This window comes from Pseudophryne corroboree, chromosome 4, assembly GCF_028390025.1.
Source record: "Pseudophryne corroboree isolate aPseCor3 chromosome 4, aPseCor3.hap2, whole genome shotgun sequence".
NCBI classification, from domain to species: domain Eukaryota; kingdom Metazoa; phylum Chordata; class Amphibia; order Anura; family Myobatrachidae; genus Pseudophryne; species Pseudophryne corroboree.
The window spans coordinates 265,112,650-265,137,441 of NC_086447.1; the positions used below are offsets into that span (position 1 = coordinate 265,112,650).

The 24,792-nt window shown below is 44.2% G+C and overlaps 2 protein-coding genes across 3 annotated transcripts in view; one reads left to right on the forward strand and one right to left on the reverse strand.

The window, feature by feature from the left end:
• Window positions 1-16,576, forward strand: part of ARHGEF26 (Rho guanine nucleotide exchange factor 26) — a 269,992-nt gene extending 253,416 nt beyond the window's left edge. For both annotated transcript variants that reach the window (XM_063916107.1, XM_063916106.1), the window contains exons 13-15: window positions 2,604-2,671; window positions 13,695-13,799; window positions 15,397-16,576. In XM_063916107.1, coding sequence (XP_063772177.1) covers window positions 2,604-2,671; window positions 13,695-13,799; window positions 15,397-15,539 — 316 coding nt within the window. In that variant the 3' untranslated portion in view covers window positions 15,540-16,576. The remainder of the gene's footprint in view (window positions 1-2,603; window positions 2,672-13,694; window positions 13,800-15,396) is intronic.
• Window positions 1-24,792, reverse strand: part of DHX36 (DEAH-box helicase 36) — a 290,388-nt gene that overhangs the window by 25,963 nt on the left and 239,633 nt on the right. The window lies entirely within an intron of this gene.

The window sequence follows — 24,792 nt, forward strand, 5'->3', positions numbered from 1 at the left end:
TGATGGGATTACCAGCTAGAACCCTTGCTACAGTATCTGAGGTCTATATAGTATAACCGTATCCATGTCAGCTCCTATATTTCCCAGGTTTTTGTTTTCATTGTCCTCATATTTCTTCCCACATGATTATAACCTACTGTATATTATACATGTGAAATGTACTTGGGCAGCAGGTTCCTGCTGTGGTTACGTGTCTCAGCTCAGTCTAATACAGTAATGATAGGTATGGATTTGGAGCACTGGATCAGCAGAATTACCTGCAACTCTAGGCCTCTCTTTCATCTGTCAGGTTGTTGAAAAGAAATCAACATAAATTTTCTCTTTTGCCTTGTTTTCTCTTTTGTTATATCTGGATATTATTTTCTACTTTTTTTAGTGTGTAATACAAATAGAATTTGTTTCTGCTAAACAACATGCCAGATGTAAAACCAAATAGAATAAGCTAGATGGTAAATTGTTATTCCATATAAAGGTTGGTGTGCTTTATATATCTTATTACGTTACAGTGGCATAACCCCCCCCCCCATTGCCATTTGAAAAGTAAACATTCTGTGTGCGTGCCTCAAAAAGGGGGCATGGCCTCACGGCAAGGGTCAAGGCATTGCAGGAAAAGACTAACGTATACCCCAGTTTTGTATCCTGCATGCCCAGACTTTGGCCACCACAGGAAAAAAAATCCTGATTCATGTCCCTTACATTATTTGTCATTTTTCCTCCTTATAGTAATGCCCCTTACACATTATGCCACACACTACAATGCCCATTACACATTATACCACACACCATAATGCCCATGACACATTATACCACACATCGTAATGCCCCTTACACATTATACCACACATCATAATGCCCCTTACACATTTTGCCACACACCGTAATACCCATTACACAATATGCCACATACCGTAATGCCCTTGATACATTATGCCAAACCGCAATGCCCGTGATACATTATGCCACACACTGTAATGCCTGGGACACATTATGCAACACACCGTAATGCCCGTTATACATTATGCCACATACCACAATGCTCCTGACACATTATGCCACACACCACAATGTCTCTGACACATTATGCCTCACAGTAAGGCTTCTAATCACATTTAAATTACCTTCTCATTGCCAGGGGTGCCATGCTCTAGGTTCCATTTTCGTTGCCAGTGGTTTCATGCTCTGGGTGTCATTCTTGTTGCTGAATAGAGCCTGATGATGAATAGGCCCCTTAGTGACTAAATACGGATGTAAAGTGTATGCATTTAGTTCCATGCACTCAGCAAGGAGCAGTTATGGCCGTCTTGTGCACCAATGAGGGTTTTTAGAATTAAAATTGAGATTAAATGATAGGATCATACAAGCAATCACAGGAGTTGAGGGTGAAATGATTCGCTTGTGAAGATGGGTTCTTCTTGACCTCTCTGCTGCTTTTGACACTGTGGACCACCCTGTCCTTCTGCAAATTCTTCACTCTCTTGGTCTACGCGATACTGCCCTCTTCTGGCTGTCCTCCTACCTCTCTGATCGTTCCTTCTCTGTCTCCTGTCATGATGCTACCTCGCCCCCACTTCCACTAACTGTTGGTGTCCCCCAATGTTCTGTTCTTGGTCCTCTCCTTTTCTCTCTCTATACGTCCTCTTTAGGTGAACTCATTAGTTCTTTTAACTTCCAGTATCACCTCTATGCTGATGACAGTCAAATCTACCTCTCCTCACTCGTACCTCTAACTGTCTTTCTGCTATCTCTTCTTGGATGTCCCAGCGCTTTCTTAAAATTAACATGTCAAGACTGAGCTGATCATCTTCCCACCCTCCTGCACAACCTCCCCTCCCACAATCTCATTATCCATTGATGGCACGACTATCTCCTCTAGCCCCCAAGTACGCTGTCTTGGTGTAATCCTTGACTCCTCCCTCTCCTTCAAATCACACATTCAGCACCTCTCACAAACCTGTCATTTTCATCTCAAAAACATTTCCAGGATGAGATCTTTTCTCACCCAGGATGCCACTAAGATCATTATTCACTCACTGATTATTTCCAGACTGGACTACTGTAATCTCCTCCTAACTGGCCTCCCGAATAATTTTTTGGCTTGGGGGACAAAAATTTCTAGTTACGCCACTGGTCTGTATTATTCCATTCCAGTTTATCCTTTTAAAGTTCCAGTACATTGTATTTCATTTCATTTTCAGATAAGTATTATGGTCATGCATTTGTTTAACCAGTTTGTGCTATTTTGGAATGCTGCGTGTTCAGTTATTTACTGTAATAGCTGTTCCACTAAGCATTGCTTTAAGGCAGACATGTCAAACTCATGGTCATCCACCTGTTGTGAAACTACAAGTCCCAGCATGCTTTACCAGCTAATCAGTGGAGGGTATGCTGGCAAAGCATGCTGGGACTTGTTGTTTCACAACAGCTGGAGGGCCACGAGTTTGACATGCCCGCTTTAAGGTATTTACTTGCTATACCTGTCTAGCAATGATTATGTGTTAGGATGTGTTATTTATGATCCCATCTTGTTTTTTTTGTTTATTCCTGTTCTGATAAGGTTGTAGTCATGATGTGAATAATTTATTCATCAGAAATGTGTCTTACAGAAGTGACCGAGCACGTTGGATCACTGCACTGGGCCAGAGCACAGAAGAGCCATGCACAGACAGAACAAGTAAGCAGCAACTAACAGGGTCTTTTACTCTCTCATACTACCCCCTGCTGTTCAATTGGGGAACTGTGTTGTATGTTCTAAAAAAAAAAAATGTATATAACATGTTATTTAGTACTCTTTCTCCAATAGGACTCAAGGTGCTATATATGCAATGGTTTATATACTGTAAAGTTGCACCTCTGAGATCTCTGACCAATGTGCAGTAAATCAGCAGAGTTCTAACACAAACAGCTGGGTTCATTAGATATCTTGCACCGTTAGTGACTGAAATTTGGCAAGGAAACTTTTTATCCCCCTGATATACTAGACCATTTGCTTAAAAACTAATAGCATTTAGGCCAAGGATACTTATTTTTATTCTTGTAATGCCCCAAATTGATTATATCTTAGTTGTCATAGATTTTTATATGTAATGTTCTAACCATGTTGATCTGTATCATGGAAACTTGGGTGTGGTAGATTAATTTTTCTTTTATTACTTTTTTATTTAATGTTATTGACTGGGAGAGTTATGTGAAATATGTGTAACTGAAACTGCATGTGTAACTATACAGCTGCTATTTGTTTCATGACTCCCGTTTTATTCATCACAATATTTTGACACGTCTTAAAGGGGTGTGGTATGCGTGACCGGCGGCAGCATACCGATGCCGGGATCCCGGCAGCGGAATCCCGTGGGGGGTGGCGAGTGCAGCAAGCCCCTTGCGGACTCACTGCGCTCGCCACGCTGCAGGCTCGGTGGCGACCTACGGTCGCCATGGGCTCTATTCCTACTTTATGGGTGTCGCGGACACCTACGAGTGGGAAAAGTCCCTGTTGGTCGGCATGCCGACCGTCAGGATTGTGAGGGGTCTGGATGTAGCGGGAGGTTATGTGACCGTCGGTCTCCTGATTGCCGGTCACATAACTACATCCCGTCTTAAAGAAGCCACAATATGAAAAAAGATGGGAGCCACAGTGCTATGTTTTAATACAGATATAATAATGTATACTCGAATAGACCTTTTCTGGTGAGAAGCTCTTACAGCTTTGCCTTGGATTTACGCTTACACTCTATTACTCGTATTGGTGCTACTGGCCCACCAGACCCCTGTAGGTGCCAGTTATAGGGGTTGTATAACAGTGATAAGTAGTAGAGTAAGCTCTATGTATTTTATTGGAAGACTTTATTAAAGTGTTAAAACATAGCACAGTGACTCCCATCCTGTTTCATGTTGTGGCTTTTCCAAGATGTGTTAAAAGGCATATTTGTAGGATACAGTACTTTAGCAGATAATAGGCACCTTCAGGAACAAAGCATGGTATTTAAGCCGTGTTCATTGCTAATTTGTAGCTGTTAAAAGAGATGTTGAACACTACTAAAGGGTATAGACGAAGCACAGATGGACCCATTTTATATGGGACTTTGCTGCCTAGAATATACAGCTTGTATACACAGCTGGACAGTAGGTAATACAGTCCCTGTCCCTCTTTTGAAGTCACGATTGAATCACTAATCTTTCATATGAAACAGCTTGGGTGTGGTTAGTAGGCACAATTCTAATATAGCCTGCCATTGCTATCAATACATCTCTAGTCAGCGGCATGTGTTTCCCCTCCACCATGCATTGCCAAAGTGAGAGAGGCTCAGTATTCCCTCAGCAACCTCCATGCCACTAAGTCTGGACTGTGAGTTTCTTATTTAATGCTCCCACCAAAAGTATCCTCCAGTGACTAGCTGTGCGGAGGTGGTGCATACCCAGAGGAATGGTAGCCAGATCCTTGGACACACTCACTGTGCCTTGCGCCTCCAGGGCGCAGCTCACTGGCAGGCTTAATTATAATTATGCCATCAGGGGTGCCACAACCTTTTTGGTTGAGGGGGGCAAGCTATAATTGCATTTTGGTGCTCCTAAATCCCTGAATGTCACCCCTCAAGAGCAGATGGACTTAACCCGCCACACCACCTAGCTGATGATGGAGATCGGAAACAGGGAAAGTGATATCTGGAATACTTTCAGGGGATACTTACATTTTAAGGGTATCTCGATTTTTTTGGCTGTTTTCTCACAAAATGTGTATAATAAATAGGCCCCAAAAATATAACTGTAACATGTGAGTGACTATATAGAGGATGAAGAGACAGGATCCACTCATAGCTCACACCCTGGCTGAGGCTGTGCATGGAAATTAATGAGACTTTACAGGGTACATTTTCAGCTGGATCCAGTAGAAAATGGGGGGAGGTCAGGGTGTGCTGTGAGGTCAGGGGGTGGGAGGACATTGGGGAGCTGAGGGGGAAGAGGTGAGGAACATGTGACATGGGAGGTGTGAAAGGTGTAGGGCTGGTCTCAGAATGGGGGGGGAGGGGGGGTGCATCACAGTAACTAGCCACACACTGTAGGTATTGTAGCTGGGTGCAGGGAGGAGTAGGGCCCTGGAGGCAGATGGAAAAGGGCTGTGGGGAGGGAGGTGATGGAGCAGGGATTATGTCCATCCTGTATTAACTGTAGATGGTGGCCACACTACGCCCCGCAGCACAGTATTTGACTGGCGCCTCTCAAATATATATCGAAAGAAGAATGGAGGGCGCAGGTGTAAGTAAAAGGTTTACAATTCCATTTATTAAAAACAAATGCTCACATACATCTCAGTTTAAAATGGTGCGTTCCGTCCTCCATATAGCAATCGAGCCCCGGAACCGCTCTCTCCCATAACCGATCCTCCGTCTCTCTGTTAGGAATCACGGGCAATTAATCCTTCTTTCACCGGGACCAAGACCAGGTTATGACAGTCTGTCACCAGCTCCACAGGCCACGCCCAACGCGTTTCGTCAATGGACTTCGTCAGGGGGTGTGGCTATGAACTATCTCGCACTTCATTTATACCACATAAAACACCTGTACTTCATTATCCTATAAACCTGTGCAATCTACAAGGATTGAAAGCATTTGAGCTAACATATTCTATATACATATATAATGTTATGTGGTATAAATTAAGTGCGAGATAGTTCATAGCCATAGTCTTGGTCCCGGTGAAAGAAGGATTAATTGCCCGTGATTCCTAACAGAGAGACGGAGGATTGGTTATGGGAGAGAGCGGTTCCGGGGCTCGATTGCTATATGGAGGACGGAACGCACCATTTTAACCTGAGATGTATGTGAGCATTTGTTTTTAATAAATGGAATTGTAAACCTTTTACTTACACCTGCGCCCTCCATTCTTCTTTCGTTACATGTGCATTGGAATTAGTGGCTCTAATTCCTAAACGGAGGAAGCGGCAGCATACATCATATATAAAAAACGGGACACAGGACTTTCAAAAAATCTACTGGATACGTGAAAAAGGAAAGTGTGTCTAATGCGCAGCTTTTTTATTGACATATATATATATATATATATATTTCTCTGACGTCCTAGTGGATGCTGGGAACTCCGTAAGGACCATGGGGAATAGACGGGCTCCGCAGGAGACTGGGCACTCTAAAAGAAAGATTAGGTACTATCTGGTGTGCACTGGCTCCTCCCTCTATGCCCCTCCTCCAGACCTCAGTTAGATTTCTGTGCCCGGCCGAGCTGGATGCACACTAGGGGCTCTCCTGAGCTCCTAGAAAGAAAGTATATGTTAGGTTTTTTATTTTACAGTGAGACCTGCTGGCAACAGGCTCACTGCAACGAGGGACTAAGGGGAGAAGAAGCGAACCTACCTGCTTGCAGCTAGCTTGGGCTTCTTAGGCTACTGGACACCATTAGCTCCAGAGGGATCGACCGCAGGACCCGTCCTTGGTGTTCGTTCCCGGAGCCGCGCCGCCGTCCCCCTTACAGAGCCAGAAGCATGAAGATGGTCCGGAAAATCGGCGGCAGAAGACTTCAGTCTTCACCAAGGTAGCGCACAGCACTGCAGCTGTGCGCCATTGCTCCTCATACACACTTCACACTCCGGTCACTGAGGGTGCAGGGCGCTGGGGGGGGGGGCGCCCTGAGCAGCAATAAAAACACCTTGGCTGGCAAAATAATCACAATATATAGCCCCAGAGGCTATATATGTGATAATTACCCCTGCCAGAATCCATAAAAAAGCGGGAGAAAAGTCAGCGAAAAAGGGGCGGAGCTATCTCCCTCGGCACACTGGCGCCATTTTCTCTTCACAGTGTAGCTAGAAGACAGCTCCCCAGGCTCTCCCCTGTAGTTTTCAGGCTCAAAGGGTTAAAAAGAGAGGGGGGGCACTAAATTTAGGCGCAATATTGTTTATACAAGCAGCTATTGGGGAAAATTCACTCAGTGATAGTGTTTATCCCTACATTATATAGCGCTCTGGTGTGTGCTGGCATACTCTCTCTCTGTCTCCCCAAAGGGCTGTGTGGGGTCCTGTCCTCAGTCAGAGCATTCCCTGTGTGTGTGCGGTGTGTCGGTACGGCTGTGTCGACATGTTTGATGAGGAGGCTTATGTGGAGGCGGAGCAGATGCCGATAAATGGGATGTCGCCCCCTGTGGGCCGACACCAGAGTGGATGGATAGGTGGAAGGTATTAACCGACAGAGTCAACTCCTTACATAAAAGGCTGGATGACGTAACAGCTATGGGACAGCCGGCTTCTCAGCCCGCGCCTGCCCAGGCGACTCAAAGGCCATCAGGGGCTCAAAAACGCCCGCTCCCTCAGATGGCAGACACAGATGTCGACACGGAGTCTGACTCCAGTGTCGACGAGGTTGAGACATATACACAATCCACTAGGAACATCCGTTACATGATCCCGGCAATAAAAAATGTGTTACACATTTCTGACATTAACCCAAGTACCACTAAAAAAGGGTTTTATGTTTGGGGAGAAAAAGCAGGCAGTGTTTTGTTCCCCCATCAAATGAGTGAATGAAGTGTGAAAAAGCGTGGGTTCCCCCGATAAGAAACTGGTAATTTCTAAAAAGTTACTGATGGCGTACCTTTTCCCGCCAGAGGATAAGTTACGCTGGGAGATATCCCCTAGGGTGGATAAGGCGCTCACACGTTTGTCAAAAAAGGTGGCAATGCCGTCTTAGGATACAGCCACTTTGAAGGTACCTGCTGATAAAAAGCAGGAGGCTATCCTGAAGTCTGTATTTACACACTCAGGTACTAGACTGAGACCTGCAGATAGTGCTGCTGCAGCGTGGTCTGTAACCCTGTCAAACAGGGATACTATTTTGCGAACATAAGTCGTCGTCTTATATATGAGGGATGCACAGAGGGATATTTTGCCAGCTGGCATCCAGAATTAATGCAATGGCCATTCTGTCAGGAGGGTATTAGAGACCCGACACTGGACAGGTGATGCTGACTTTAAAAGGCACATAGAGCCTTATAAGGGTGAGGAATTGTTTGGGGATGGTCTCTGGGACCTCGTATCCACAGCAACAGCTGTGAAGAAAAATTTTTACCTCAGGTTTCCTCACAGCCTAAGAAAGCACTGTATTATCAGGTACAGTCCTTTCGGCTTCAGAAAAGCAAGCGGGTCAAAGGCGCTTCCTTTCGGCACAGAGACGAGGGAAGAGGGAAAAAGCTGCACCAGTCAGCCAGTCTCCAGAATCAAAATTCTTCCCCCGCTTCCTCTGAGTCCACCGCATGACGCGGGGGCTCCACAGGCGTAGCCAGGTACGGTGGGGGGCCGCCTCAAAAATTTCAGCGATCAGTGGGCTCGCTCACAGGTGGATCCCTGGATCCTTCAAGTAGTATCTCAGGGGTACAGGCTGGAATTCGAGGCGTCTCCCCCCCCCCGCCGTTTCCTCAAATCTGCCTTGCCGACAACTCCCTCAGGCAGGGAGGCTGTGCTAGAGGCAATTCACAAGCTGTATTCCCAGCAGGTGATAGTCAAGGTGCCCCTACTTCAACAAGGACGGGGTTACTATTCCACACTGTTTGTGGTACCGAAACCGGACGGTTCGGTGAGACCCATTTTAAATTTGAAGTCATTGAACACATACATAAAAAAATTCAAGTTCAAGATGGAATCGCTCAGGGCAGTTATTGCAAGCCTGGAGGAGGGGGATTACATGGTATCCCTGGACATCAAGGATGCTTACCTACATGTCCCCATTTACCATCCTCACCAGGAGTACCTCAGATTTGTGGTACAGGATTGCCATTACCAATTCCAAACACTGCCGTTTGGACTGTCCATGGCACCGAGGGTCTTTACCAAGGTAATGGCAGAAATGATGATACTCCTTCAAAAAAAGGGAGTTTTTAATTATCCCGTACTTGGACGATCTCCTTATAAAGGCAAGGTCCATGGAGCAGTTGTTGGTCGGAGTAGCACTATCTCGGGAAGTGCTACAACAGCACGGATGGATTCTATACATTCCAAAGTCACAGCTGGTTCCTACCACACGCCTGATGTTCCTGGGGATGGTTCTGGACACAGAACAGAAAAAAAGTGTTTCTCCCGCAGGAGAAAGCCAAGGAGCTGTCATCTCTAGTCAGAGACCTCCTGAAACCAAAACAGGTATCGGTGCATCACTGCACACGAGTCCTGGGAAAAATGGTAGCTTCTTACAAAGCAAAATTCCATTCGGCAGGTTCCATGCAAGAACCTTTCAGTGGGACCTCTTGGACAAGTGGTCGGAATCGCATCTTCAGATGCATCGGCTGATAACCCTGTCTCCAAGGACCAGGGTATCTCTACTGTGGTGGCTGCAGAGTGCTCATCTTCAAGAGGGCCGCAGATTCGGCATACAGGACTGGGTCCTGGTAACCATGGATGCCAGCCTTCGAGGCTGGGGGGCAGTCACACAGGGAAGAAATTTCCAAGGACTTTGGTCAAGTCAGGAGTCGTCCCTACACATAAATATTCTGGAACTGAGGGCCATTTACAATGCCCTAAGTCTGGCAAGGCCTCTGCTTCAAAACCAGCCGGTACTGATCCAATCAGACAACATCACGGCAGTCGCCCATGTAAACCGACAGGGCGGCACAAGAAGCAGGATGGCGATGGCAGAAGCCACAAGGATTCTCCGATGGGCGGAAAATCACGTCTTAGCACTGTCAGCAGTGTTCATTCCGGGAGTGGACAACTGGGAAGTAGACTTCCTCAGCAGACACGACCGACACCCGGGAGAGTGGGGACTTCATCCAGAAGTCTTCCAACTGTTGGTAAACCGTTGGGAAAGGCCACAGGTGGACATGATGGCGTCCCGCCTAAACAAAAAACTAGATATTGCGCCAGGTCAAGGGACCATCAGGCAATAGCTGTGGACGCTCTAGTGACACCGTGGGTGTACCAGTCGGTTTATGTATTCCCTCCTCTGCCTCTCATACCAAGGGTACTGAGAATAATAAGAATACGAGGAGTAAGAACGATACTCGTGGTTCCGGATGGGCCAAGAAGAGCTTGGTACCCAGAACTTCAAGAAATAATATCAGAGGACCCATGGCCTCTACCGCTCAGACAGGATCTGCTACAGCAGGGGCCCTGTCTGTTCCAAGACTTACCGCGGCTGCGTTGGACGGCATGGCGGTTGAATTCCGGATCCTAAAGCAAAAGGGCATTCCGGAGGAAGTCATTCCTACGCTGATAAAAGCCAGGAAAGAAGTAACCGCAAACCATTATCACCATATTTGGCGAAAATATGTTGCGTGGTGTGAGGCCAGGAAGGCCCCAACAGAGGAATTTCAGCTGGGTCGTTTTCTGCACTTCCTACAGTCAGGAGGGACTATGGGCCTAAAATTGGGTTCCATTAAGGTCCAGATTTCGGCTCTGTCGATTTTCTTCCAGAAAGAACTGGATTCACTGCCTGGAGTTCAGACATTTGTAAAGGGAGTGCTACATATTCAGACCCTTTTTTGTGCCTTCTGTGGCACCTTGGGATCTCAACGTGGTGTTGAGTTTCTTAAAATCACATTGGTTTGAGCCACTTAAAACTGTGGATTTGAAATATCTCACGTGGAAAGTGGTCATGTTATTGGCTTCGGCCAGGCGTGTGTCAGAATTGGCGGCTTTGTCATGTAAAAGCCCTTATCTGATTTTCCATATGGATAGGGCAGAATTGAGGACTCGTCCCCAGTTTCTCCCTAAGGTGGTATCAGCTTTTCACTTGAACCAACCTATTGTAGTGTCTGCGGCTACTAGGGACTTGGAAGATTCCAAGTTACTGGACGTAGTTAGGGCCTTAAAAATTTATATTTCCAGGACGGCTGGAGTCAGGAAAACTGACTCGCTTTTTATCCTGTAGGCACCCAACAAAATAGGTGCTCCTGCTTCTAAGCAGACTATTGCTCGCTGAATTTGTAGCACAATTCAGCTGGAGCATTCTGCGGCTGGATTGCCGCATCCTAAATCAGTAACAGCCCATTCCACGAGGAAAGTGGGCTCATCTTGGGCGGCTGCCCGAGGGGTCTCGGCTTTACAACTTTGCCTAGCTGCAACTTGGTCAGGGGCAAACACATTTGCTAAATTCTACAAATTTGATACCCTGGCTGAGGAGGACCTTGAGTTCTCGCATTCGGTGCTGCAGAGTCATCTGCACTCTCCCGCCCGTTTGGGAGCTTTGGTATAATCCCCATGGTCCTTACGGAGTTCCCAGCATCCACTAGGACGTCAGAGAAACTAAGATTTTACTCACCGGTAAATCTATTTCTCGTAGTCCGTAGTGGATGCTGGGCGCCCATCCCAAGTGCGGATTGTCTGCAATACTTGTATATAGTTATTGCCTAACTAAAGGGTTATTGTTGAGCCATCTGTTGAGAGGCTCAGTTATATTCATACTGTTAACTGGGTATAGTATCACGAGTTATACGGTGTGATTGGTGTGGCTGGTATGAGTCTTACCCGGGATTCAAAATCCTTCCTTATTGTGTCAGCTCTTCCGGGCACAGTATCCTAACTGAAGTCTGGAGGAGGGGCATAGAGGGAGGAGCCAGTGCACACCAGATAGTACCTAATCTTTCTTTTAGAGTGCCCAGTCTCCCGCGGAGCCCGTCTATTCCCCATGGTCCTTACGGAGTTCCCAGCATCCACTACGGACTACGAGAAATAGATTTACCGGTGAGTAAAATCTTATTTATTTTTTTTATTATTATTTTTTTGAGGTGGGGGCTTGCCCCCCATGGTCTCACGCCTACAATGCCTGCCAACTGGAAACGGACTTGGCACTTATAGGCCCAAAGTAGAGAATTTGGTTGCAGAAACCCAAATGCTGCCTGTCCCTTTTCATCATGGAGCTACTGTAAGGCCAACAGCACAGCCTTTATTCATATCCAGCAGTTAGGAGAAAAAAGGGGGCTCACATCCAGCCAGGACCTGCTAGATCCATCCTAGACCACCTTAGCTGTCTTTATCACTTAAAGTACACACTAGGCGATTTTAGCTTAAAAAATAAACGATTGCGACATAAAAGTCATAACCGATGAACGATGCGTGCTCCCGCACACCGTTCAGCGATAACCATTATTAAGCTGACATTCAGCTCAACCTATTAATGTCGGGCTGAGCTGCATGTTCGGGAATGCCGGCGGTGACGTTACTGAACGTTATCGTTGATCGATAACGTTCAGTGTGTACGCACTATATCGTTGAACGCTATATCGTTGAATGATATAGTCGTTCACCGCCGGCAGTTCCCCGTTGCGTAGTGTGCACCCGCCTTTACACACATTTCATACATTAAAACAATTGTTAATCTCATTACACATAGGCTTGCTGCACTGTCGCTCTTACATACATTCAGTGTACATACAAACATTCCCCACAGCGTGTGCAGGAGAAAAGGGGGGCTCATCCACACAATAGAATGTTAGGCACTTAAAACACATTTTTAAATGAATATATTAGTACGGGTTGTTCTTTGTATTTTACAGCGCGGCGGTAGAGTGAATGCAGCCCCCAGCACAGGGATTTACATGATTTCCTTGTCATGTTTTAATATTTTTGTACAAATTGACTTGGTGGAGTGATGAGTTTTTGTACTGTGGAATCAAGGATTGTGTCTATTTAAAATCTAAACAAACATTTAAAAAAAATGTTCTCACCTTAAAAAGAAACTGATAAATGTAAGATTCTTGATCAATCATTTGGTCCACTTTTCAAGCAAGTTTTACAAACTCAACAGAGACGTAGTCCATATTGACATTTAACATTTTAAAAACCCTACAGTATTTTTGCAGATTTTTGTTTTTACAATCACAACTTTTATGAATTTAAACCATTAGAGTTACTAAGATATCTCTATCTTTCCTCTGTGGTAAATGTATGAAGCAGTGATAAGAGTGGAGAAGTGAGCCAGTGGAGAAGTTGCCCATGGCAACCAAGCAGCCGCTCTGTATAATTGTATAGTATACAAATTATAAATGTTACTTCACTGCTGATTAGTTGCCAAGGGCAACTTCTCTACTGGTTCACGTCTACCACGCTTATCACTGCTTTATACATTTACCCCATTGCCTGAAAACTGTTACGTAACTCTGGGGCTGATTTATTAAGCCTGGTGAAGTGATAAAGTGGAAGGTGATAACGCACCAGCCAGTCAGCTCCTGTCATTTTTCAAACCCAGCCTGTAACATGGAAGTTAGAAGCTGATTGGTTGGTGTGTTATCACCTTCCACTTTATCACTTCACCAGGCTTAATAAATCTGCCCTTCTGTCTCATGTCTCCTAAGAGGAAACGTTAGAACTTGGCCTCAATGATCGTAAAACTCTGCAGCTAAATTACTTGGATGACAGCTCCACCTCTCCCTCTAACCACATCAATTATAACCACATCACTTAAATCATTTGTTGGTGTTATTAATCCCTTTAATTACGTTAACTTCAAAACAATATTTGGGGGCTGTTTTTACATGTATCATAGTGGAAATGGTATGATCTAAAAAATAAAGACTAGATAATTCCAATGACAATAATGGAGATTGAACATCATTTTATGAAGGATTAACAAATAAATAAACTGAATTGAGATCTCTATTACAGAAGAAACATGATAAATGCTGCGCACACTGCAGCTGTATTCAGCAGAGTACAGATGGTCAGACGTACTATTGTCTTATTAAAGATGTGGATCATTTGTTTTCATAGCTTTGACACAAGTTGAGATTATTCGGACCTACACAGCAAAGCAGCCGGATGAGTTATCCCTTCAAGTCGCAGATGTTGTTCTGGTTTATCAGAAAATAAATGACGGTGGGTGCAGTATCTTAATAATATTGTCGTTTGTTTCACTGCTTTGTATTGACATCATTGAACTTCTAGGCCAGCAGTAACAAGAACACAAAAGAGAGCGTACACTCTAAGGTAGAAGTCTTCATACTGCATCATACTAATTCTGTTGTATGGGCCACAGACCTCTCACTAGGGTGGGAATACATATGTAATCCCGGCCAGGGCCGGCAAGAGAAATCTTGGGGCCCGGTACACCAATTTCTCCGGGGCCCCCCACCCTGCCTTGACTCCCCCCCGCCCCCTTATAAAGCACAAAGTCGCTGTAAAAAAATTATATATATATATACACACACACACACACACACACACACACATATACTGTATATATATATATATATATATATATAAAATATACAGTATATATATTATAATTTATACATATATATATATATATATATATATATAGTAGTAGTTCCAGTTTCCTGGGGGGCACTCTCCTTTTTATATATATGGTCCTTGTATGGGTGGCATACAAGGACCATATACACAGATGCAGATCTGAGGGGAGGGCGCCGGAGCAAGGTGAACGGAAGTCCGGAGTGCCAGGGACATTTTTTGTATATATATATATATACACACACACACACACACACACACACACACACACACACATAGAACTCACCATATACACAATTATATAGCATAATATGGCAGTACCTTGACATAGTATACAGTATGACAGGCTGTGAGGGTGCCATCCAGGCACGTAGGGAGCAGGGTTGGACAGAGGTAGTGCTGCGGGCAGCTGCTATAAGGAGCCCTGACTCACACAGTCAGTGTAGCCTGTGTTTGCTGCTCTGCTGCCCGGCTCTTCAGCGGCAGCGGCAGCAGATCGTCAGACAGGGACGGGGCGGCAGAGAGGCATGCCGCAAGCATAATGAAGGCAACAAAGCGAAGACCAACCAGACCAAGCAAGTGATGGGGCCCCCCTGAAGCTCGGGGCCCGAGAGGGTTGTCCTGATCCCGGCGGGCGGGATGCCGGCTGTACAGGGGCATCCCACCCGCCAGAATGTTGACAGCGGGGTGTGCGCTACGAGTCCCCTTGCAGGTTTGCTGCACTCGCCACGCTGCGTGCTCGCTGGCTCTATTGCCACTCTGGGTGTCGTGGACAACCACGAGTGGGAATAGCCCCTGTGAGCCGGTATCCCAGCATCAGGATCCCTACAGCCGGCAATATGATTGCCTCCCATAGGGTGACCATACCTGGGAGATGGATTTCTCACTCCATAACAATGATGCCAAATCCTCATAATAACTGATGTCACACTTCACAAATTCACATGAAGACATTCTAGTCACAACACATGCAAACAGATAGCTGGCAGTTGTCTTTGCATTGTTGGAACAGTCCCAGGTTTTAAGGATTTGTCCTTATTTTCCTAGTATAATTCCTTTTATTTCATATATTGATTATGAGTTAATATTAAAGTAGTCCAGTAAATATATCATATTCAGCATTGCAATATCCTGATACTGTGCAATATGTGCCTAGATGCAGCTTACACATAATACTTGCAGTAGATAGTAGTAATCCTTGTTCATTGCCTTGGCTCTCCAGGATGGTATGAAGGGGAAAGACTAAGGGACGGAGAAAGAGGCTGGTTTCCCGTTGAATGTGCAAAGGAGATAACATGTCGGGCTACAATAGAGAAGAACATGGAACGAATGGGACGTTTGCTTGCACTGGAAACCAACGTGTAGCCCCCGAGGTCATGTTATTGATCATTTCTTTACTGCACGATTTGCACTATAGTAGCAGCACTGTGTGGATGGAATGAGTTACCATATGCTTCAGTGCTGAACTGGGAAAGCACAAATAGCCGCAGACAAGTGAACTTCGTTCTGTGTTTGGACTGAAGACATCACACTGTTCCCTACTTATCAGATCTCACTGTTTACCCCTTTTGTTTCTGGAATTTACAAGAGAAAGTTTATGCTTTATTCTCTAATGCTGCAAGGCAGGAAATGTCTAAACTGAGCGCTGAGCACAAGAGGATGTCTTACATCGGCCAGCACCTTCTGTGCTCTGAGAGAGGACGGCCACAGACCTCCCCCTTGGTTACATAGGTGCACCGAATGTTCTTGCTTAGAGTTCCAAAGGGTATGACAAATGGGAATGCATATATGGAGAAGGTACATTTTAACAGCATAATAGTAATTAGGATATTAAAATGTCCCATGAATGATTGAGAAGATGTATCAAGGCAATAGTAGGATGACTCTGGCAAGCAAGACATCCATGTTTAAGGTCATTTGCTTTGGTTTAAAGAAATAAGATTGCCCAGTTACACGGTCTCATATGTAATGTTATGTACTTCACAATACAAACAGCATTGAGCATAGTACGACTGAATCAGTCACCATTCCAGTCACACAGCGATGTGAGTGCAAACAGCACATTCCAGAGCTTGCAGAAAAGGGACCTAGGATATTTTATTTTGATATTTACATGGATGGATTAGAAAATAAATACAATTTAAATTTACATTCTTAAAAAGGGAATCAAAGTGGATTCTTTCTTTATCTATCTATCTATCTATCTATATATATATATATATATATATATATATATATATGTGCCAGTAGAGGAATGGGCGCACTTGGGTTGTTTTTCCACCCAATATTCAATGGGGAAAAACAGCAGTCTCCCTAAGATATTTACTCCTAATTCGTGAGCATAAAACCACATTTAACATGTTCCATGTAAAATTTATTACAACATAAAAGCAATGATACAAAACGGTATAGTATCTCTTCTTGCAGATAACACCATATAGTACAGAGGACCAGTTGAAATAACTTTGATAGATTCCTCCTTCTCCTTTGACAATTCGGAGATTTGATGTTTATGAACAAATAACCCGACGCGTTTCGTCTTACTCTAAGACTTCATCAGGGGTATGTCTCTAGTGCTTGATAAATACTGTTAGTGCATCAATGAAATGGCAATTACGTATTCTGGATACTTGAAAAAACCACACACCGGTGGGGTACACAGGTGAAAGTTAGATTAAGCCTTATGGTTAAGTGCTTGAATAACAAGTTCAAACGCATAGGCCTGAACGCAAGTTCAAATAGGTATGTGACCTTATGATTCAGGGATTTGGATAACAAGTTCAAATACACAGGTCTACCACAATTTCATATGCGTGTGTAACCTTACCAGTAGCTACAATAGCTTCAAGTCACAACCAGTGTAATAATAAGTAAGTAAAAAAACAACCCAAGTGCGCCCATTCCTCTACTGGCACATATTTGTATCTTTTTAGTCCCTCCTAACAAGGGACTTAGTGGAATTTGGCAGCCTTAACCCAATCCTTTCTCACTTTCTGTTTAATAGCGCAAAAGGGAGAGTATCTGTTTTGTGTATATATATATATATATACACACAGAGAGAGAGAGTGAGAGAGAGAGGGGGGACAAGGAAGCTCTGAGAGTGTAGTAAACTTGGCACTCTGTTGGAGATGTTGGATTCAATTATACATACTTTTGTATACATTTAGTGACTATTTGTAGAACAATCTGCAGAATGTATTCTAATATGTCCAACATAGTGCCATGTGTTTGTTTATTGTTTTTAGCACTGTTACCTATAAGTTCTTTGCTGGTTGAGAAACAAACATGAATTGCTACTCAGTTTTTTTTGTTAGAGAATTATGAATTTTACTTGTATGCATAGTTTGGCTTGTTTCCTTCATATGTGTGTGTGTCTCACGCACACACATTTTACCGTTCTTCCCCTATGTGGGTCTGGGACATGTAAGCCTGACTTCCAACCAATAGCACACTGCCTGTCTGGAAGAACAGAGGCTGCTGGTGCCAGCATGAGGACAAAGCTTCCATTGCAAGCTGCCCACTCTCTTTGATTAATGTGACTTAGGGTTGTGCTCCCTGATTCCCTCCGTCTTGCCCCTGCAGCTAAGGAGGACGAATCACAGAGATGACAACCTGCTATGAGTTACTGCACATATATCCTAAGAAAGAAGGATGCTGTAAATCAACCTGAACTATGACTAAATGGAACAATCTTAAAACCACTGGATAGGATTATTTATTACTGTTAGAAAATAGGAAGGAGGATTTTCAAAACAACCTCATATTGGAATAAGTAGTCTGCTTATTAAACATAACACTTTAGATAATGGCAATTTTGTTCTATGTCAGTGGGTACAGAATGCCACTGTGATTGTGCATCTGCAATAACATGCATTACAGGTTACAGCAGATACTGACACCGCGTGGCTCACTATAGTTGGTGAGACCCAATGCGCCATCATCTGTGTTATTCTTATAAGGGACATTGTTTACAACATTTTGTATCTATATGATAATTATGACCTTCCCTCACTGTGCAAAATGTTTCGCAGTGACTCATTGTATTTTCAGTGAGGGTCTTAACACTAGCAACTGTTTTGTGGCCAAGCACTACATGCCTTATTTCTATTGTTGAACGTAGGTAGTATCATTGTGAGTTGTAAACTGGAGGCCTGTCACTGTTTAATATCCATGTTAGATTAATGACCTTGTATTCAAGTACTAATACAGAATGTTATGTTTTATCATTTACCACTGTATATAAAAGATTTTAAGTATGTAAATATTTGTGTTGTGCATTTATTATGTCAGCGCCCCCCATTTTCCCCCTCATCACCATGCACTATTCACTATTCATCACTATTCACTTTTTAAACCGTAAATAGATTTTTTGGTGTATATATTATTTAGCTAATCACAGTTTGAGAACAGACTACTTTTTACCCCTCATAAACAGTAATTTAGTGTAAATGTGCAAAATGGCAAATGGATTTCCTTAAAATCGTCTATTCAAGGTGTAAAATTGTTAAACATATACTGTGGTATTGCTATTTTAAAATTAAATTAAATACAATTTTGAATATATTTTTTTTCTTCTCAGAGCAGAAACTCCCATACATTTGTAAAGTAATTTACATGTCTGATGTATCTAATATAAGAGTTATTTAATCAATTTGGAGTGCTGCTGCTTTCTTTGGAGGAATATATATATATATTTGTTTATTGTATGTGGGGTGCAATTAGCGCTACTACCATGTGATAATAATTCAATAAAAAATACAAATCAGTGTACAATAAACAGTAGCCACTTCGTTGTGGCTAACCAAAGAATACGTGAAACACTCCAAATATATACAGTGGCAGCAGCCAGATTTCAGGTTTGTCCAATCCCCAAGACAATAAAAAATGTTCTATAGTAGTAAATCGGCTGCGCCTTCAGTGTTCGACACTGAAGGCGCAGCTGATTTACTACTACAGAACATATATATATATATATATATATATTGTTTTGACCTGATGAAAATGCACCATTAAAATGCATTGAAACGTTGTCTCTAACTTGGAACGTATTGTAACTGTGTCCCCGTCGCTTGGAGTGCCGCACCTTCCGTTGTCTATATATATATATATATATATATATATATAGATATATATATATAGATATATATATATTTATCTATATATATATATATATATATATATATATATATAGTTTAAAATATACAATCATTAGTATTGTTTACAATAAAAAAAATAGGAGTTATGGTAGATTTACCGTTGATAACTCTGTTTCTCCGAACTCCACAGTATCCACATTGGGTTGTAGTTGGCGTCAGAGGTTCGGGCACCAAATGGTTAAAGCTTTTGGACCTCCCAGCATGCATCGGTCCAGCCTCCCTATGACCCTGCCTCCTGGCCCAGGGAAGTCAGTTTGTTACAAAGCCCAGGTAGGAGCAGGATTAGATCGAGAAGGAAGACCTATTCGCTTCCATACTAGAAGGAAGGAAGGGATAATTAAGTGTATAGATTCTCAAATCAAGTGCGTCAGGGTGGGTTCCCTGTGGATACTGTGGACTTCAGAGAAACAGAGTTGTCAACGGTAAGTCTACCATAACTTCTGTTTTCTCCTACAGGGTCCACAGTAGTATCCACAGGATATACATTGGGATGTCTCAAGGCAATAATTAAGGGAGGAGACGCTCCTGATTGGACAGGATAATCCTACGCCCCACGCAGCATCCTGAGGGGCAAAGGTATCAAAGGCATAATGTCTAATGAATGTATTTATTGATGACCATGTGGCTGCCTTTACAGAGTTGCTCAGCTGAGGTACCACGGTGAGCTGCCCATGAAGGACCTACTGAACGGGTAGAATGGGCAGAGACATTGGGAGTAATTCAGACCTGATCGCTAGCAAGCGATTTTTGCACTGCTATGATCAGATAGTCGCCGCCTACAGGGGGAGGGTATTTTAGCTGTGCAAGTGTGAGAACGCATGTGTAGCAGAGCTGTACAAACAGATCTTGTGCAGTCTCTGTGCAGCCTAGGACTTACTCAGCCCTTTCCGATCACTTCAGCCTATCAATCTCCTTGCATTTGCCCGTGCAAATGGATTCTTCGCACAAACCCATCGCTGAGCTGCGATCCGCTTTGTACCTGTGCGCATTGCGTTACATGCGGGTTGGACCTGAACGCCCTCTGTGCGAAAACGCAGCCTAGTGATCAGGTCTGGATTATTCCAATTATCCGGGATAGGGAGATCAGCTTGAGAGTATACCTCTGAGATAGTCATCCAAAGCCATCTAGCCAATTTTTGCTTATTGGCAGTCCATCCTTTCTTGTGAAATCCGTATAGAACAAAGGGTGAGTCTGTTCTCCTGATGGCACTGGTACTATCCATGTAGATCCTTAGTGTACGAACTACGTCCAATGATGCATCTCCCACAGACAGATCCGGTGATTGAAAGGCCAGAACTACTATTCCTTCTTTAAGATGGAACTTTGAGACCACCTTAGGAAGATATCCAGATTTGGTTTAGAGAACCACTCTGTCTGGATGGAATACCAGAAATAGCGGGTGATATAATAGTGCCCCTAAATCTTATAATCTTCTAGCTGAAGCAATTGCCAGTAGAAAGAGAAATTTTGCTGTCAACCATTTGTGGGCCACCTTTTTCAAAGGTTTATATGGAGCACCTTGAAGAGCTTTGAGTACTAATCCAAGGTCCCAAGGAGCAGTTGGAGGTACAAACGGAGGCTGAATGTAAAGCATTCCCTGGAAAAAAATGCGAACATCGTGTAGATTTGCAATTTTCCTTTGGAACCATATAGTTAATGCTAACACTTGTACCTTCATGGTGGTTAGGCGGAGACCTCTGTCCATTCCATCTTGAAGGAATGCTAAGAATCTTGAAGCTCTGAAAGATCTTGGGTCATAGTTTCTGGCAGGGCACCATTGAAAAAAAGCCTGCCATATTCGGTAATAGATGCGAGCTCAGGATGGTTTCCTTGCCTTAAGCATCGTTTAAATTACTGCCTGTGAAAAGCCTTTAGCTTTTAGGATGGATGTTTCAAGTGCCACGCCGTCAAAGACAGACGATCAAGGTGTGCATTGAGACAGGGACCTTGAATCAGTAAATCTGGTCGTTGAGGTAGTAGGAACGGAGTGTCCACAGATCCGTGTACCAATTTCGTCTGGGCCACGCTGGAGCTATTAATAGCATTGTGCCTCCTTCCTGTTTTATTTTCGGATCACCCTGGGCAACAGGGAGCTTAGTGGGAAGACATATGCCAGATGAAATTTCCATCACACTCACAGGGCAGCCACTAGGATTGCTTTGGGATCCCTTGTTCTTAACCCGTATACTGGTACCTTCAGGTCCACTTATGGCAGTTCTCATTTGTTTACCCGAATCTGAAATACTTCTGGGTGCAAGGCCCATTCGCCTGCATGAATATCATGCCGGCTGAGAAAGTCTGCTTCCCAATTTAGGACTCCGGTTATAAATACTGCGGACATGGCTGGATGATGAAGTTCTGACCATTTTAATGTGCAACTTACTTCCCTCGTTGCCATCCAACTGTGAGTGCCTCCTTGGTGATTGAGGTATGCTACTGCAGTGGCATTGTCTGACTGAATCTGAATCGGCTTGCTGTGAAGCATTTCCTTTGCCTGGGTGAGTGCCATGTAGTTGGCCTGAAGTTCCAGGACATTGATTGGCAGACAACTTTCTTCCTTGGTCCAACGGCCCTGGAGAGAGTACTGCCTTGTTACAGCTCCCCAGCCTCAGAGACTGGATCCGTTGTCAGAAGTACCCAGTCTGAGATCCAAAAGGGCTGACCTTTGTCTAAGTGGGACGTCTGTAGAAATCAGGCTAATGACTGACATACTTCTTAAAGAAGAGCTATTTTTTTTTAACTTATCGTTTCATGCTATCCATTCCATTTCGAGAGAATCAGATGTTGAAGGGTTCTTGAAAGGAACTGGACATACTCTACCATGTCGAATGCCGAGACCATTGATCCCACTATCCGCATTGCTGCATGTATGGATACTCTTCGACTGTGTAGCAATCCACAGATTCTCATTTGTATCGTAGATATTTTGTCCAGAGATAATGAGTTTTATGGTAAGAAATTACCTTTGTTAAAACTCTTTCTGCGAGGTACACTGGGCTCCACAAGGAATGGATAATGGGGTGTAGAGTAGGATCTTGATCCGAAGCACCAACAGGCTCAAAAGCTTTGACCTTCTTCCCAAGATTCATAGTGCCGCCTCCTATATCACCCCGCCTCCGTGCACAGGAGCTCAGTTTTGTTAACCAGCCCAATGCAGTAGCAAGTAAAAGAGACGACAACTGCCAGTTGCCACAAACACCACACTCTCCCGACAGGAGAAGTGTCAGCGGCTAATGCCATACCAACCCAAAGAAGCTAAGTGCGTCAGGGTGGGCGCCTTGTGGAGCCCAGTGTACCTCGCAGAAAGAGTTTTAACAAAGGTAAGTTCTTACCATAAAACTCATTTTCTGCTGCGGGGTACACTGAGCGCCACAAGGAATGGACAATGGGGATGTCCTAAAGCAGTTCCTTATGGGAGGGGACACACAAAGGAAGCATCCTGGGAAGCGGCAAGTATCGAAGGCATAGAACCTTATGAACGTGTTCACAGAGGACCACGTAGCCGCCTTTCACATTTGTTCAAGGGTCGCACCATGTTGAGCCGCCCAAGAAGGTCCAACAGACCGAGTAGAATGGATCATAATGTGATCAGGAGCAGAGAGACCAGCCTTCACATAAGCATGTGCAATCACCATTCTAATCCAAAAAAGAAAGAAATAGATACTGGCGCCGTCTGAAATTCAAAATAGGATGAACGACTCAATAAATAAATAATTAAGTAAAAAGGTACATTTAATGAACATTCATAAAGGAGAGGTTATCCTACCCCTCAAAGGTAAAAATAAGAATTTACTTACCGATAATTCTATTTCTCATAGTCCGTAGTGGATGCTGGGGACTCCGTAAGGACCATGGGGAATAGCGGCTCCGCAGGAGACTGGGCACATCTAAAGAAAGCTTTAGGACTAACTGGTGTGCACTGGCTCCTCCCCCTATGACCCTCCTCCAAGCCTCAGTTAGGATACTGCGCCCGGACGAGCGTACACAATAAGGAAGGATTTTGAATCCCGGGTAAGACTCATACCAGCCACACCAATCACACCGTATAACTTGTGATCTGAACCCAGTTAACAGTATGATAACAGAGGAGCCTCTGAAAAGATGGCTCCCAACAATAATAACCCGATTTTTGTAACAATAACTATGTACAAGTATTGCAGACAATCCGCACTTGGGATGGGCGCCCAGCATCCACTACGGACTATGAGAAATAGAATTATCGGTAAGTAAATTCTTATTTTCTCTAACGTCCTAAGTGGATGCTGGGGACTCCGTAAGGACCATGGGGATTATACCAAAGCTCCCAAACGGGCGGGAGAGTGCGGATGACTCTGCAGCACCGAATGAGAGAACTCCAGGTCCTCCTCAGCCAGGGTATCAAATTTGTAGAATTTAGCAAACGTGTTTGCCCCTGACCAAGTAGCTGCTCGGCAAAGTTGTAAAGCCGAGACCCCTCGGGCAGCCGCCCAAGATGAGCCCACTTTCCTTGTGGAACGGGCTTTTACAGATTTTAGCTGTGGCAGGCCTGCCACAGAATGTGCAAGCTGAATTGTACTACAAATCCAACGAGCAATAGTCTGCTTAGAAGCAGGAGCACCCAGCTTGTTGGGTGCATACAGGATAAACAGCGAGTCAGATTTCCTGACTCCAGCCGTCCTGGAAACATATTTTCAGGACCCTGACAACATCCAGCAACTTGGATTCCTCCAAGTCCCTAGTAGCCGCAGGCACCACAATAGGTTGGTTCAGGTGAAAACGCTGGAACCACCTTAGGGAGAAACTGAGGACGAGTCCTCAATTCCGCCCTGTCCGAATGGAAAATCAGATAAGGGCTTTTACAGGATAAAGCCGCCAATTCTGACACGCGCCTGGCCCAGGCCAGGGTCAACAGCATGACCACTTTCCATGTGAGATATTTTAACTCCACAGATTTAAGTGGTTCAAACCAATGTGACTTTTGGAACCCAAACTACATTGAGATCCCAAAATGCCACTGGAGGCACAAAAGGAGGCTGTATATGCAGTACCCCTTTTACAAACGTCTAAACTTCAGGGACTGAAGCTAGTTCTTTTTTGGAAGAAAATTGACAGGGCCGAAATCTGAACCTTAATGGACCCCAATTTCAGGCCCATAGACACTCCTGTTTGCAGGAAATGTAGGAATCGACCCAGTTGAATTTCCTCCGTCGGGCCTTACTGGCCTCGCACTACGCAACATATTTTCGCCAATTGCGGTGATAATGATTTTGCGGTTACATCCTTCCTGGCTTTAGATCAGGATATGGATGACTTCATCCGGAATGCCTTTTTTCCTTCAGGATCCGGTGTTCAACCGGCATGCCGTCAAACGCAGCCGCGGTAAGTCTTGGAACAGACAGGGTCCTTGCTGGAGCAGGTCCCTTCTTAGAGGTAGAGGCCACGGATCCTCCGTGAGCATCTCTTGAAGTTCCGGTTACCAAGT